This window comes from Varanus komodoensis, unplaced genomic scaffold (genome assembly GCF_004798865.1).
Source record: "Varanus komodoensis strain SLA01 unplaced genomic scaffold, ASM479886v1 scaffold83, whole genome shotgun sequence".
NCBI classification, from domain to species: domain Eukaryota; kingdom Metazoa; phylum Chordata; class Lepidosauria; order Squamata; family Varanidae; genus Varanus; species Varanus komodoensis.
In genome coordinates this window covers 145,225-158,881 of record NW_025336520.1, presented here as the reverse complement: position 1 = coordinate 158,881, position 13,657 = coordinate 145,225, and the positions used below count along the sequence as shown (strand labels likewise).

The 13,657-nt window shown below is 68.7% G+C and overlaps 1 protein-coding gene across 8 annotated transcripts; it reads left to right on the top strand.

The window, feature by feature from the left end:
- Positions 1 to 85: 85 nt before the first annotated feature.
- Positions 86 to 13,427, top strand: SIDT2 (SID1 transmembrane family member 2). Of its 8 annotated transcripts, XM_044456354.1 has the most exons (28): positions 86 to 281; positions 1,588 to 1,709; positions 2,054 to 2,218; positions 2,534 to 2,579; positions 3,079 to 3,180; positions 3,284 to 3,367; positions 3,787 to 3,886; positions 4,164 to 4,229; positions 4,596 to 4,689; positions 5,140 to 5,198; positions 5,349 to 5,360; positions 5,697 to 5,768; positions 5,964 to 6,038; positions 6,238 to 6,285; positions 7,586 to 7,704; positions 8,016 to 8,089; positions 8,257 to 8,323; positions 8,523 to 8,596; positions 8,744 to 8,867; positions 9,152 to 9,269; positions 9,398 to 9,534; positions 10,144 to 10,252; positions 10,602 to 10,678; positions 10,797 to 10,843; positions 11,229 to 11,334; positions 11,540 to 11,650; positions 11,879 to 11,992; positions 12,219 to 13,427. In XM_044456354.1, exons 1-28 carry the CDS (start codon positions 216 to 218, stop codon positions 12,279 to 12,281), a joined length of 2,451 nt encoding a protein of 816 aa, XP_044312289.1. In that variant the 5' UTR covers positions 86 to 215; the 3' UTR covers positions 12,282 to 13,427. The 8 variants fall into 8 exon arrangements, with proteins under 8 accessions (XP_044312289.1, XP_044312291.1, XP_044312292.1 ...); XM_044456356.1 differs by lacking the exon at positions 5,349 to 5,360 and having other exon boundaries at positions 142 to 281; XM_044456357.1 differs by lacking the exon at positions 6,238 to 6,285 and having other exon boundaries at positions 142 to 281.
- The last annotated feature ends 230 nt before the right edge of the window (positions 13,428 to 13,657 follow it).

Sequence of the window (13,657 nt, the reverse complement as noted above, 5' to 3'; positions counted from 1 at the left end):
CGCCCGGTGTCTCCCCGCCGCCGCCGCCGCCGCCGCCACCAGCCCGCCGGGCAGGGGCCATGCGGGGCCTGCAGGGGGCGCCGCGGGGGCTGGGGCTGCTGCCGCTGCTGCTGCTGCCGCTGCTGCCGCCGCCGGGGCTGGGGTCGCGGCCGGGGGCCGAGCCGGCGAGCGCCAAGAGCGTCGTGCAGAAGGAGGCCGACTTCGACAAGGTCTACATGGACGCCGTCAACGGCGAGTTGCTCAACATCTATGCCTTCAACCACACCGTCACGCGGAACCGGGTGAGCCTCTGGGCGTGTGCAGAGCGCTCCGCGGCGCGGCATGGGCGGGGGCCGGGCGGGCGCCGAGAGCGGGCCGCGCGACGGACGGGGCGCGGGCGAGGTGCGGGGACGTGCCCCCGCCCCCGCTCGCTTCTTCCTGCCCCGCGGCGCCGGCCGAAGCTGCCGCTTGGGCGACTGGCTCGCTGCGAACCTGCACCAGTTCTCCCGGGCAGAGAAGTTTGGGCAAAGTGCCCCTGGCCGGGATCAGAGGAGGGGCCCCCCTGCCGTTCTGCAGCGGCAGAAGCAGCGGCGGAAAAAGCTGGCGGCGCCCGAAAAACGCCTCTTCAGCTCATGCATTTGTTCTCACGTGAGCTTTCTGACAGGGTGCACAACAATCGTGCCAGAAAAACTAAACGCGGGTGCTAGTCCGCGAGATGTCCCGGGCCTCTTCCTCTCGCTCCGTTGGCTTCCCGGGAGTGTCCCCCTTGCACATTCCGCCCTTCTGCAAAGCCGGTGCCCCCAGTGCCCCGGGCTTCCCACACGGGCTCATCCCGGGCGATTGTACCCCAGCCGCTTCGCTGCAAAGGGCAGGAGCAAAGCAAGGCTGCTCCCTTCCTGCTCTGCCTGCACTTGTAGAGGCCAGCTCTCTGCAGCCTCCTGTTTCTGAAAGAGCAACGCCTCAGCTCCAGCCTACCAAATATCCCCAGAAGCAGTTCCAGTTGGGCATGAACAGGTCTAGGAGTAAAGTTCAGCCAGCCTCGAGCACTCGTGAAAGCTTGGCCTCGGCTGGGCGTCCCCTCCGGTTCCTGCCAGGGCCTTGCGAGCGGTTCCGGGTTGGGAGGAGCGAGTTTATCCCGGGCAGACCATGCAGGCGGCCTTTGCCTGGACGGCTCCACGTAGCAGCAGGAGGCGAAGGGGCATTGCCCCCCACGTGGCCTGAGGAGACGTGGTGCCTAAGCGCCAGCTCTTCCCCTCTGCCGCGGCCGGCAGAAGCGCCCTGGGAGCAGCCTCACAGCTCCTGCTTTTGGAGGCTGTGCTTCCAAGAGGGAGTTTCTCCCACCCGGTGTGAAATGTTGTGCTTTGATGGATCCATTTTGCTGTACCAATAGCCCAATAGCCGGAGCTCAACCAAAGCAACATGCTGGGGGCAGCGCCAGTCCTGTGGGGAAGCGCAGGTGCCTCCCCAGTTCCTTGGCACAGGGAGTCACTGTTCCACGGCAGTGGCTGGGCGGGGGGAGGTTTTTCCCCCTTGGGCAGCCTCTCCGCACAGGGCGGGCTTCCCAGACCTGACGCGGGGGCCCCACACGCTTGCTTTGCTGCTCTGCAGACAGAGGGAGTCCGCGTGTCCGTGAACGTGCTTTCGGAGCAGAAGGAGTCGCCGGTGCTCTTTGTGGTGAGGCAGAAGGAGGCCGTGGTGTCCTTCCAGGTGCCGCTGATCCTCCGGGGCCTGTGAGTATCCTGCTTCCCGGGCAGTGGGCAGGTCTTCGCTTTGCACCCCTCCTGTGTCTCTCTCCCTCCTGTTTCACCTCTGTCATTATCAGAAAATAAATCTGCTACGGAGGACAGGGCCAAATAGCTGTGGGGGCTTTGGATGGGGAACTGCAGCAGGTCTCCGCCCCACAGTGTGCACAGACCGAGGCGGCTGGCCTGCCCACTGGGTGTGGGGCTCGGCCATCCAGTCCTCCCCCACATCACTACGCGCACCAGCTGCGAGGCCTGGGCGATTGCGTCCGCACGAGCTCATGCGTGGGCAGTCTGGGTGGTGATGCCCTCCTGCTCCCCTCGGCTCACAGGTACCAGCGGAAGTACCTCTACCAGGATGTCAGCCGCACTCTCTGCCAGCCCGAGACCAAGAGCGAGTTTGAGACGCAGTACTTCTACGTGGACGTTTCCACGCTCTCGTCGTGCAACGCCTCCTACCAGCTGCAGGTCACCCGTGTGGAGAACTTTGTGCTCAGGTGGGTGGGCACGGCGTCCCCATCCCCGGCAGTGGGACCCTCTGCTGGAGACAAAGCCAGGAGGGCTGGCCGGGGGCCCTGCCAGCAATCCGTGTGTGAACTCGGGAGCCCAGGGCCAGGGCTGTGGCTGAGGGCGTGTGGCGTTCCCCGAGTGAGCACAGTGCTCGGCCTATCGCCTGCCCAGTGAACCCATGTGGCATTAGGGGGCTGGGGATTCCAGGGCAGCCCGCGCCGGCAGGGCTGCTCCCCATGAGCGGGCAGGCGTGGCCCCCCTCTACATCCACAGCCCCGTTCTTTGCGCTTCCCTCCTCGCAGGACTGGGGAGCACTTCAGCTTCAACGCCACCGCCTCCCGGCCACAGGTGAGTCCATTCAGGGGCCTGCCGGGACTCCTGGGTTCTGGCACGAGGTGCAGAAGCTGCAGTCGGCACGCCAGGAAGTGCGTGGCTCGGTGGACGATGGACTCTGTCGGGATTGCGAGGCACACGCTTCTGCCAGGCGGGCGGTTTTGCTGCCTGCTCGGGCCAGCGGGGACTCCCTGCTGCCTTCTCCTTTCCCTGCAGCCTGGGACCAGAGTTGGGGGAAGCCCCGTGGTGGGCTGGGCCCGGGGCACCCCCCCCCGCAGGCCGAGCGGTGGCCTCTTCCCCACCCTGTGCCCGCCTCTCGCTTCTCTTGTGTGCTGGCGAGGGCCACCGCCCATCCCAAAGGGCTCGCACAGCCAGCGCAGAGTCATCCGGAGCGGCCTCTCGGGCAGTGCTGCTGGGGGAGGGGGGGCCGGGGGGGCTGCGGGCACAGTGTGCTGGCTGTGTGCTGGCTGGGCACAGCTTCGGGTCCACCATGCCGGTGTCCTTCCCCTGGCAGTATTTCAAGTACGAGTTCCCGGCAGGCGTGGACTCGGCCATAGTGAAGGTCACCTCCGCGACGGCCTTCCCTTGCTCAGTCATCTCCATCCAGGACATTCTGGTAGGTGACAAGGGGGCCGGGCGGGGGGGGGGGCGCCTTCCGGGGCTCCTCTCCGTCCATCCTTCCGCCCTGTGGCTGACCCTGCCTCCACCCTCCCGCCCAGTGCCCTGTCTATGACCTGGACAACAATGTGGCTTTCATCGGCATGTACCAGACCATGACCAAGAAGGCGGCCATCACCGTCCAGGTAGGGCCCGCCGGGGGGGAGCCGGCCCAGAGGCAATCCGAGCCGGGCCAGCCTGGCTGTCGGTGTCGGGTGGCCTCATTAGCAGTGCTTGCGATGCTATCGCTTGTGCCTGGCGAGCGGCCTGTGAGTAAGCCCGAGGCCGCGCGCTTGCGGAACAGGGCGCGGATTCATGGGGTGCTTGTGGCAGGCGGTGGGCCGCCTCTGGCTCACCCGAGGGCAGCCCCCGCTGGCTGGCAGCTCCAGCGAGCGCCCTGGCCGATCGCGCCACTTCCAAGAGAGCCCGGTGTGCTGGCTGTGGGGGTCTCCCGAGGGGCTGGCTGTGGCGTGGTCGGGTCCCGCTGTCTCTGTGGCCTCGCGTGTGGCTGGGGGCACTTCGCGGACTGCCCCTGACCCGGTCTCCCCCACCCCCCGAGCTGCAGAAGAAGGATTTCCCCAGCCACAGTTTCTACGTGGTGGTTGTGGTGAAGACCGAGGATGAGGCCTGTGGCGGATCGCTGCATTACTACCCCTTCTCCAAAGGTGCGGGGCCTGGGGGTGGAGGGGGTCAGGGGTGGGGTTGGGGTGCTCTGGCGGAAGCGCAGCCTGGCACAGCCGCCTCGGAGGAGCTGGAGGGGAGTGGAGCGGAAGCGGGTGCGGGTGCGGTCCAGGCCAGTGGGCTGGCGAGGGGGCCCTGCTGCCTGGGGTGCGAATTATGGGGCAGGCGAGCAGGGCGGGAGCAGCACCTCTCCCAGGGAGGGTGTGGGCTCAGGCCGGGTGGCATTCCAGCTTGGCAAGCCCCAGCGTCCTCGCCCCTTAGATGAGCCCGTCGACCAAGGCAACCGCCAGAAGACGCTGGACGTGGTTGTGTCGCCGGCTGTCACCTGTAAGTGGCCGAGGGCGGCCCCTGTGCCGCTTGGGGCCGCAGGGGACCCAAGGCGGGGGCGGCCAGGCCAGCCGCTCCTTCTCCCCCTGCCTGCCCCTGCGCCGCCTCAATCCCGCATGGCGCCCAGGTCATGTGTTGGGCCACATGGAGCTGGCCCAGCTCTGCCACGGCAGACCATCCCACGTTCCTGAGCGCGGGAGCTGCAGAGCGGCAGAGGCTGTGTCGGTGTGCCCAGGGGGCCAGTAGGAGCCCGCGGGGGGCACCTGTCCCTCGGGAGCTGGGCACCCTCGGGGCTCACCCCGTTGCTGCTTGGCCTGTGCAGCCCCACAGGGGCCCTCCCCCTCCCCCCGTGCTCTTTCCCCGCAGCTCAGGCCTACGTGAGCGGGGTTCTCTTCAGCCTGGGCGTCTTCCTCTCCTTCTATGTGCTGACAATGCTCCTTGCTTGCTGGGAGAACTGGAGGTGAGTCCTGCTGCCCGGCCCCAAGGGGGTCCTGCCTCCCTTCTCCTGCCCCAGGTGCCGCCTCCGATTGCAGAGAGTCTGGCCCTGCAGGCTCACTGTGGGCTCCCCCCTCCACCGTCCCGCCTGGCCAGGAGGGTGTGCACCCAGGGGAAAATGTGGGCTCCTGTGTGAGAGCCAGGCAGGCCCGGGACATCCCTGCTTTCGGGCAGCAGGGCAGGCCAGGGCGCCTTTGCGGCATGGCCCTGCCAGGCTCCTGCCAGGCTCGGTGCCCCTGGACACCCCACGCTCGGGGAGAGGGGGGTCTGCCGGTGGGAGGGGCCGGGCGTCCAGCCCACACCTGCCAGACGGCAGCCAGGGGCCAGCACAGGCCCCTCTGCCCGGCGGACTTCGGCCCTTCTGCTGGCACCGCTCCAGAGGGACGGGCAGCCTGAGGCTTGGGTTCCTCTGCAGGCATCGGAAGGAGCACCTGGGACTCCTGGCGGCCCTGGACACGCCCAGCGCCGAAACTGGTATGTGTGGTTTGCCTGAGGGGGCATGGGCCTGGGCGGCCCAGCGGCTCTGCAGGGGTGAGGGCTCCTGGGGCACCTGCCAGGCACCTGCAACTGCACTCTCTCTCTCTCTCTCTCTCTTCCTTCCTTCTCTGGGCACCCCACCTCCAGCTTCTCTCCTGGGTAAGCGCCAGCCTGCCTGCCTGCCTTCGTGGCTCCCCGGCCACAGGCTCGCCAAGGCATCCTCGGCCGGGAGGCAGCCCTCCCTCAGGCCCTGGGCGCCTTTCCAGGGGTTCCGGGTCTGCAACACAGGGCTGGGCCAGGCTTACGTGGCGGGAAGTGGCAGTGGCCGGGACAGCCGTGGGTGCGCCAGCCGCTCACCCTGCCTGTGTCCCCGGCGGCTCCTCCCGCAGCTCCGCGGGCCAAGACGGGGCCGGGGCAGCAGGCCTATGCCTGCCGCTCTGCTCTCGCCAGCCCGGCCACCGCAGGGGCTGATCGCTGGCGGTGGCCTCGTTGCAGGACATGCCCGCCTCACGCCGGACGCCATCCTGGGACGCCCGCCTTACAACGGCTACGGTTACGGCTCCTTCGGTGAGTCCCGGGCTCCGGTGCCGCCTCTCCACCCGTCTGTACTTGCTGTGTGCCGGGGAGCGGCCCCTCTCGCCCTCCAGCCTCTGCCAGCCTGCCGAGGCCCCCGGTGGGGGCAGAGGGGGCCCACCCCGCCTCTCCCGTGCCCTCGGCATCTAGGGGCCGCGCCCGCTCGAGCCTGCCCGCTTGCCCTTGCAGACAACGCCTCCACCGCCAGCACGGAGAACGTCACGGACAGCCTGCTCTCCACTGAGGCCTCCTACGCTTACGCAGGTGAGCTGCTGCGCGGGGCACCCATTGCCCAGACCCACATCATGCCACCCCCACAGGCGCCTGGGATGCGCCGGCTCCCCACGCTGCTCGTGGCCCCCGGCCAGCCGGGCACGCGATCACCAAGCTGCAGGGAGTGCTCCCAGCATGGAGGATGGGGATCCCACTCCTCCCTCACGTAACTCTCTGCTTTCCTTTCAAGGGCAGGATCCGTGCCAGCACCGCCAGCGACACTGGGCCATTGCTATGGGTAGATGCTGGCGGGGAGGGGCGGGAGCCAATCACACCAATCGGGCACCGCATTCCTGGCGCCGGCCGCTCGCTGTGGCTCGGCCTCCTCCTAGCCAGCAGGCGGGCGCTCGGCCCGGCTTCTGTGCACGAGCTGAGGGTCCGGTCAGGGTGGCGCCGTTAGTGCCAAGTGGAATCCGGTGCCCAGCCCTGATAGCTGCGAAGGGCAGCTCAGTGGTGCCCAGTCGAGTGATGGGCCTTCAGCCCCCTTCCAGCAGCTCTCTGTGGGGCAAGGGGAGCCCCACAAGCTTTGCAGCACCCCCTTTTCAGAGGCTCCGAGCTCAGCGGCAGAGCCTGCTCCGCAAGCGGAAGGTCCCCGACCGACCCCGGCCGACTCCGCCCCGCCTGCAGCCCAGGAGAGCGCTGCTGCCAGGCAGCATCGGAGCAGAGGGCTGGGGTCCCAGACGGGGCGGGCTCGGCACAGGGGTCCTGGCCAGACGGTGTGGACCCCAGGCCAAGTCCTCGGGAGGTGGCACCGAGAAGCCGGAGCGGACTCCGGGTCCTGCATGGCTTCTTGCAAATGCACAGAGAGGAGGAGCAGGAGGCACCTGACCGGGCAGCCGCACACCCGAGTTGCTAGCGGGTGTGATTGTGCGGCTTTGCACTGCAGTTTGCAATGGGCGGGGGGGGGGGTGTCCAGTGACGCTCAGAGTACACAGAAGCCTGGCTCTGCGCCCCCTGCCTGGGGCACCAGAAATCCAGGGCACAGAACCCCCCTCCCTCCCCGCTCTCCTCCTGAGCAGCCGGCTGCCTTCTGAGGGGCTGCTCAGTGGGAACAGGGAGGGCAGCACAGCCGATGCTGGCCGAGGGGCCTGCCCCCCGCGTGCCTGCGTGTGGGGGCTTGGTGGGGCCCGCCCTGGGGGACATGTCTGCGGCCTTGGGCCGGGCGCACTTGGTCTGCTCTGGGGCAGCGGAGCCCCTCAGAAAGCCGGCCGGGCAGGAGAGCGGCAGAACACCAGGGCTGCCCCCGCCACTGCTCAATTGCGTGGGCTGGGCTCCCGGAGCAGGTGATTGCTGCTCGGGAGGGGGCCATCTGCATGGGGGGCTGCCATCGCCTACCGCAGGGCAGGGTCCGGCTCGCAGCTGTCCGAGGCCCCGTCTCCCGCCGGACTGCAGGTGGCGGGGGGAGCAGCAACTGGCTGAGCGGACCGCGAGGGTCCCAAAGCTCCCGGGTGCCGGGCAGGGTGAGGGGCGAGGCGGCCAGTCGGGGAGGGATGGAGAGGCGCCGGGCCTTGGCTAACACTGGCTCCGGCCCCGCACAGATCGCTCGCTGGAGAACGTGGCCGGGCGCCCCCGTCTGGACTCCCTCAGCTCTGTGGAAGAGGACGAGTACGACACGCTGGCCGACATCGACTCGGACAAGAACGTCATCCGCACCAAGGTGCCGTGGCCCGGGGCCGGGCAGCGTGGGGCGAGAGCAGCGGCCGCCGCCTGTTCCCGTGGCCGGGTCGTGCCACAGCTGAGGGCGAGCCGGGGCAGCCGAGGCGCAGCGGGGGCAGGGCCGGGCCTGGCTCGGCTTGCTCCTTGTGACCCCAGCCGCCTGCCGCCCCTCCGCCCGTGGCACCCTCCGTGTGCCCAGTGGGGAGGCGGGTGAGCAGCCTCAGAGGGGCTGCCGGGCAGTGGCGGGGCCCAGGGGTGAGGGCCCCTCGCCGGCCCTGGCCCGCCGCTCACGCCCGCCTGCTGCCCCCACAGCAATACCTGTACGTGGCCGACCTCGCCCGGAAGGACAAGCGCGTGCTGCGGAAGAAGTACCAGATCTACTTCTGGTGAGAGCCGGGGTGGGGCGGGCAGGCCCCGGGGCTGGCCGAGGGCCCCCTGCTGGCGCCTGGCCCGTGCCCTGGTGCTCCCCGTTCGCCTTCCGGGGCCACGCGCCCCACCGGGGCTGCTCTGCGCTCGCCCCACGCCCGCCACGCGCTCCCTCTGCCTCCCGCAGGAACATCGCCACCATCGCCGTCTTCTACGCGCTGCCCGTCATCCAGCTGGTCATCACCTACCAGACGGTAACGGCCGCCGGGCTTCCCCGTGTGCGGCTGGTGCCGGGAAGGGCCCAGTGGCGACCGGGGTGCGGTGGTGGGTTAGGGTTGGCCTGCACAGGGCCAGGTGGAGCGCTGAGCCGCCCGCCGGTCCCATTCCCGGCAGCAGCCGCCTCCCGCCGCCCGCACGCCCAGTCGCTCACCCCACGCCTCGCCTCGCCGACAGGTTGTCAACGTGACCGGGAACCAGGACATCTGCTACTACAACTTCCTGTGTGCCCACCCCTTGGGCAACCTCAGGTGGGCGGCATAGCGCGGCCGGGCCCAGCCGGGCTCCGAGGTCGGGGCCAGGGCCGGGGCTGGGGCAGCACTGTGGTGTGGCTGGCGGGGGCCACCCTGGCTCTCGGTCTCGGTGCCAGCATGACGCCCACTGCGCCGCCTCCACAGCGCCTTCAACAACATCCTCAGCAACCTGGGCTACGTCCTGCTGGGGCTGCTCTTCCTGCTCATCATCCTGCAGCGGGAGATCAACCACAACCGGGCGCTGATGCGCAACGACCTGCAGGCCGTGGTGAGCGCGGGGCTGGCGGTGGGCCCCCTCCCCTCCCCTCCCCTCCCCTGTGGGGCGCTGGAGCGTGCTGCCAGTGCTGCCCAAAGCCCCGCCGAAGGCGCTCGTGGCCAGAACCCGCCCTGTGGGGTCACCCTGGGCACGCTTGCACACGGGAGTGCGTTGCGGGAGTGTTCCTCTCCCGCCCTGTCGCTTGCGCAAGGCGGCTCTGCAGCCATCCCTCGCTGCCGGGCGGTGGGGGCGCCCGGGAACGGCTCAGGCAGGCCTCCCCCTCCCGCCCCCCGCAGGAGTGCGGCATCCCGAAGCACTTCGGCCTCTTCTACGCCATGGGCACGGCCCTCATGATGGAGGGGCTGCTCAGCGCCTGCTACCACGTCTGCCCCAACTACACCAACTTCCAGTTTGGTGAGTGCGGGGGGGCCGCGTCCAAGCCTGTGTGTGGGGAGGGCCAGGGCGGCCCCCCTGTGCGCATGCGTGGGGCTGCCGAGGGCCGGCACACCACCGACCAGCGCTGCCCACGGCCTCTCCCACAGACACCTCCTTCATGTACATGATCGCCGGGCTCTGCATGCTGAAGCTGTACCAGAAGCGGCACCCGGACATCAACGCCAGCGCCTACAGCGCCTACGCCTGCCTCGCCGGCGTCATCTTCTTCTCCGTCGTGGGGGTGGTGAGTGACGCGAGGCCTCCTCCCAGCTGGGCGGTGGCCGGGAAGGGGATTGTGGGGGTGGTTGTCCCGGTCGCACCGAGAGAATCTGGGTCCCTTCCTGCCTTTGCCGGCTGCTACACACGCAGCTTGCACTCCTCCCCGTGGAAGCTGGCAGAGAGCCGTCCTGCCCTGGCTCCTGGGACTCCCGCCGCACTCCGCAGGGGCCTTCCGGTGTGGCCACAAGCGCCAAAGCCCTCCCTGCCCACCTGCTGGAGGGGTGTGACTGGGTGCAGCGGGGGGAGGCGCCCTCCAAGGTGCTTCTGGGCCTGCCCTGGGGAGGGGCCTTCCCAGCGATGCCCCACCCTGAAATGCGGAGCACGCCACTCGGGAGGTGTTCCTGGCACCTCGTTACTCCTTGGTAGGTTTCCCCAGCTCTCGGGCATTTGACCGCATCCAGCGCCTGGCCAGAGCCGGGCTTCTGGGGCCGCTTTTGTGCAAACGGTTTTTCTGCTGCGGCTCATACTGCATACTTGAGGGTTGGATCTTTGGCAGTCCACCCAAAGAGCGTTGCCTGTGGCCAGTACAGCAGCGGGGATGAGGACAAACACAGCTCGTGCTCCGCTCCCCCAGGTCTTTGGCAAGGGCAACCTGGCCTTCTGGATCGTCTTCTCCATCATCCACATCCTCTCCACGCTGCTGCTCAGCACCCAGCTCTACTACATGGGCCGCTGGAAGCTGGGTAAGGCCTGCCAGCGCCCCCCTCGTGCCGTCCCTGCAGGGCCTCTGAGGCACACAGGCCCTTCCAGCTCCCCTGTCCCGGGAACATCTTCCCCAGAATAACGTCCCACCTGAGGCCTGACGCAGTGCCGATGGCAGAGGCCGCTTGGGGGTCTGCCCCAGAGCCGCCCCAGGCAGCCTGCGCGGTCCTAGAAAGGGGGAACCGCCTGGGAGTGTAGTGGGGAGGCCGGGGGCGGAGCCAGGCATGCGCACCCTCCGCTGAGCCCCTGGGGTGGGCCTGCTCCTCCGCCAGGCCCGCCCCACCCCAGGGCTCTCCCCGTCCGCACGATCCAGGTGCCGTCTCTCCGCAGACTCGGGGGTCCCGCGCCGGATCCTGCACGTGCTGTACACGGACTGCATCCGCCAGTGCAGTGGGCCCATGTATGTGGTGAGTACGCGGCGGCCGGCCCTCCCTCCGCTGGGCGGCTGCCGGGGCGGGCGGCTCTGTGGGGCCACGGGTGGCCAGCACCCGCCCCGACAGACCGGCCCCGCTCTTGTGCCCGCAGGATCGGATGGCGCTGCTGGTCATGGGCAACATCATCAACTGGTCCCTGTAAGTACGCGCCGGCAGGCGGGCGAGGACCTGGTGGGCGGGGGGCCCCTGGCTCAGGGGCGGGGGAAGGGGGGGTGCGCTCAGCAGCAGGGCCCTCGGCGTGGGTCCTGATGGGAGAGGGCGACGGACAGCTTAACATGCTGCTCTGCAGAGCTGGCAAGAGCAACTGCTTTCCCCCCATTTCCGATTTGGGGTTAGGCACTTATTCTTGCTGCGTTCCTGTTTTCATCGTGTTTGCATTGGGGGGGGGGCTTTGGTGGTAGCCAGGCAGGAATAAACAATGTCCCCAACCCTCATAGCCGAGGAAGCCCCCCCCCGGGCCTCTGGCTGCAGCCTGGCCCCGATTGCTGCCTGCCGTCGCCCCTGACTCCCCCTCTCTGTGCAGCGCTGCTTATGGGCTCATCGTGCGGCCCAACGACTTCGCCTCCTACCTGCTGGCCATTGGCATCTGCAACCTGCTTCTCTACTTTGCCTTCTACATCATCATGAAGGTGCCCCAGTGCGGCTCGGCTCGGCTCGGCTCGGCTCGGCTCCCGGGGCATAGGAGGGTGGGGCAGGGTGCTTGTCATTCCCGTAGGGCAGCTTGCTGCAGGGTCATGCCCTCTGCGCATCCCCAGAGGGGATGCCCAGCCCTGGAAGACCCTCCTGGGGCCCGGTCGTTCTGCCCGCCTTCTGACCGCGCCCCTCGCCCTGCAGCTCCGGAGCGGCGAGCGCCTCAAGCCGATGCCACTGCTCTGCATCGTCTGCACCTCCGTCGTCTGGGGGTTCGCCCTCTTCTTCTTCTTCCAGGGGCTGAGCACCTGGCAGGTGAGCCGTGGCCCCCACCTGCGGCAGGCCGAGCGAGTGCCCCGGCTCTGCCCGACTGGCCTCGGGACTGGCGCCTCGGCGTAGGAGAGGCCCTGTGTGGCGCGGGTGGCCCTGCTCCAGCGACTCGTGGGTCGGGCCGCCGGGCGGGGGGCTGGGCTGTGGCAGCAGGCGGGTGGCAGGGAGCGGCCTCGCCTCGCCACGGAAAGCCGACCCAGTTGCTGTCCCCAGAAAACGCCGGCTGAGTCCCGCGAGCATAACCGGGACTGCATCCTGCTCGACTTCTTTGACGATCACGACGTCTGGCATTTCCTCTCCTCCATTGCCATGTTCGGCTCTTTCCTGGTAGGTGCCCCGGCAGGTCGGGGAGGAGAGCGGGGGCGGCCCGCTGGGGCTGCCGGGGGCAGCTGCGCTTAGGCCGGGGGGGGCGAGGGGCGGGCGCTGCCGTCAGCCTCGCTCACCTCGGCGTGGCTCGGAGGAGGAAACGTTGGCCGGGCTGCCTCCCCCACCCCACGGCTCCAACCCGCGCCCTCCTTCCCGGCATCCACGTGTGTGCCCCCCCTTGCCGTAGGTCCTGCTGACTTTGGATGACGACCTTGACTGCGTCCAGCGTGACAAGATCTACGTCTTCTAGACAGGCGGCTCCGTCGGCACACGACCGCCTCCTGCCCGCAGGCCTCGAGGCCTTTCTGGGACTGAGGGTCCGGGCCGCCCACGCCGGCGCACCGCCAGAGCAGGGCTCACGACAGGCTGCCGGGCAGAACCTGCGGAAGCGGGCCCGGCCGTGTGGAGGCTCCCGGGCGCCGTCGGGCGGGGGCTTCGAGCTGCTTGCGCGCCACGGTTGGGCTCTGCCGCCCTCCAGCCAGCCCTGCCTGGGCCGGCGGCGCCGGCTTTCCAGGGCGTGAACACCACAGGGAAGAGACTGTCCGAGCAGCCCCACGACTGCGCCATCACCTCACGCGTGGGCCTTCTCGCCGGAGGCCGGACCTGCCGCACACTGCCAGTCCTCAAGGGGCCAGGGGTGGATGTCTGGGCCCAGGGGTGCTGAGCGGGAGCCCCGGCGCTCTGCCCGGGGCCCGGCGCCACAGAGCCGCGTCTGCTGGCAGCTCTCGTCCACCCACCGCAAGCACATCCCCTGAGCCGGCGCCGCCCCCTCCCCATGCCCGGACTTCTGGCCATCCTCCTGCCACATGTGGCCTTTCGCTGGGAGACGAACTGGGCGTCCCCTCCGCCCTTCAAGCACACTGGAGCACGTGCCTCCGTGCCCGCTCCGGGGTGGGCCAGGCTCCGTCCGCCTCCCCTCCCGGCCTGGGTCTGGGGTGGCCCCCCTGCGCTCCCTCTGGGCGGCTCCTGGGGCTGACCGCCGGCCGTTTGCGTCGTGCTGCCTGGACTCGCTCCTCCGCTTGTTCGCTGACCCCTGGCAGGGGCCTGCCCTGCCCTTGTGGAAGGAGCGCCACAACGTGTTCCCAGGGGCGACAGCGATCGATAACGAAGGGGCCACTCGGTCCGGCCGGGCCACAAGCCAAGGGGAGGCACGGGGAGGGAGGGGGACCTGCCCCTGCCCTGTCCTGGGGAGGCACATTCCTTCCTGCCCTCCCACACAGGGAAGGTTTGCCATGTTTGTCCATTCCTGGTTCTCGGTTGTGGCTTGGATGGCTTGTTTTCGGATTTTTTTTTTTTACATTGTTCTTTGTGTAAGTTGTTGCACAACAAAACTGCAGTTTTAATTTCTGCAAATTCTGCTGCCAAATGACAAGAAATAAAGACAGCTTGGCTTTGCCCCTTTGCTTGGGCCTTTCTGCACTGGGGTGGGGGGACTAGTGGAAGGGCCTTTCCCCTCCGCCCCACGTCATCCAGTCCCCTTCCAGAAGAGGTGGCGGTTGGCCGTTTCCAGGCCTCTGAACAGCGGCTGAGGCTGCAGATCTGTTACATACCCAGCAGCTGCACGAACTCGAGGATGGATGCCATGCAGCCCCAGTCTTGTCCCCGCTTTCAATTTGCCAGTAAAGT

Coding starts and splice junctions, on each gene's coding strand:
- SIDT2 (XM_044456354.1), top strand. CDS start 216: ATGGACGCCGTCAACGGCGAGTTGCTCAACATCTATGCCTTCAACCAC. Junction 1,710..2,053: donor CCGCTGATCCTCCGGGGCCT/GTGAGTATCCTG, acceptor CTCGGCTCACAG/GTACCAGCGGAAGTACCTCT. Junction 10,679..10,796: donor GCAGTGGGCCCATGTATGTG/GTGAGTACGCGG, acceptor TTGTGCCCGCAG/GATCGGATGGCGCTGCTGGT.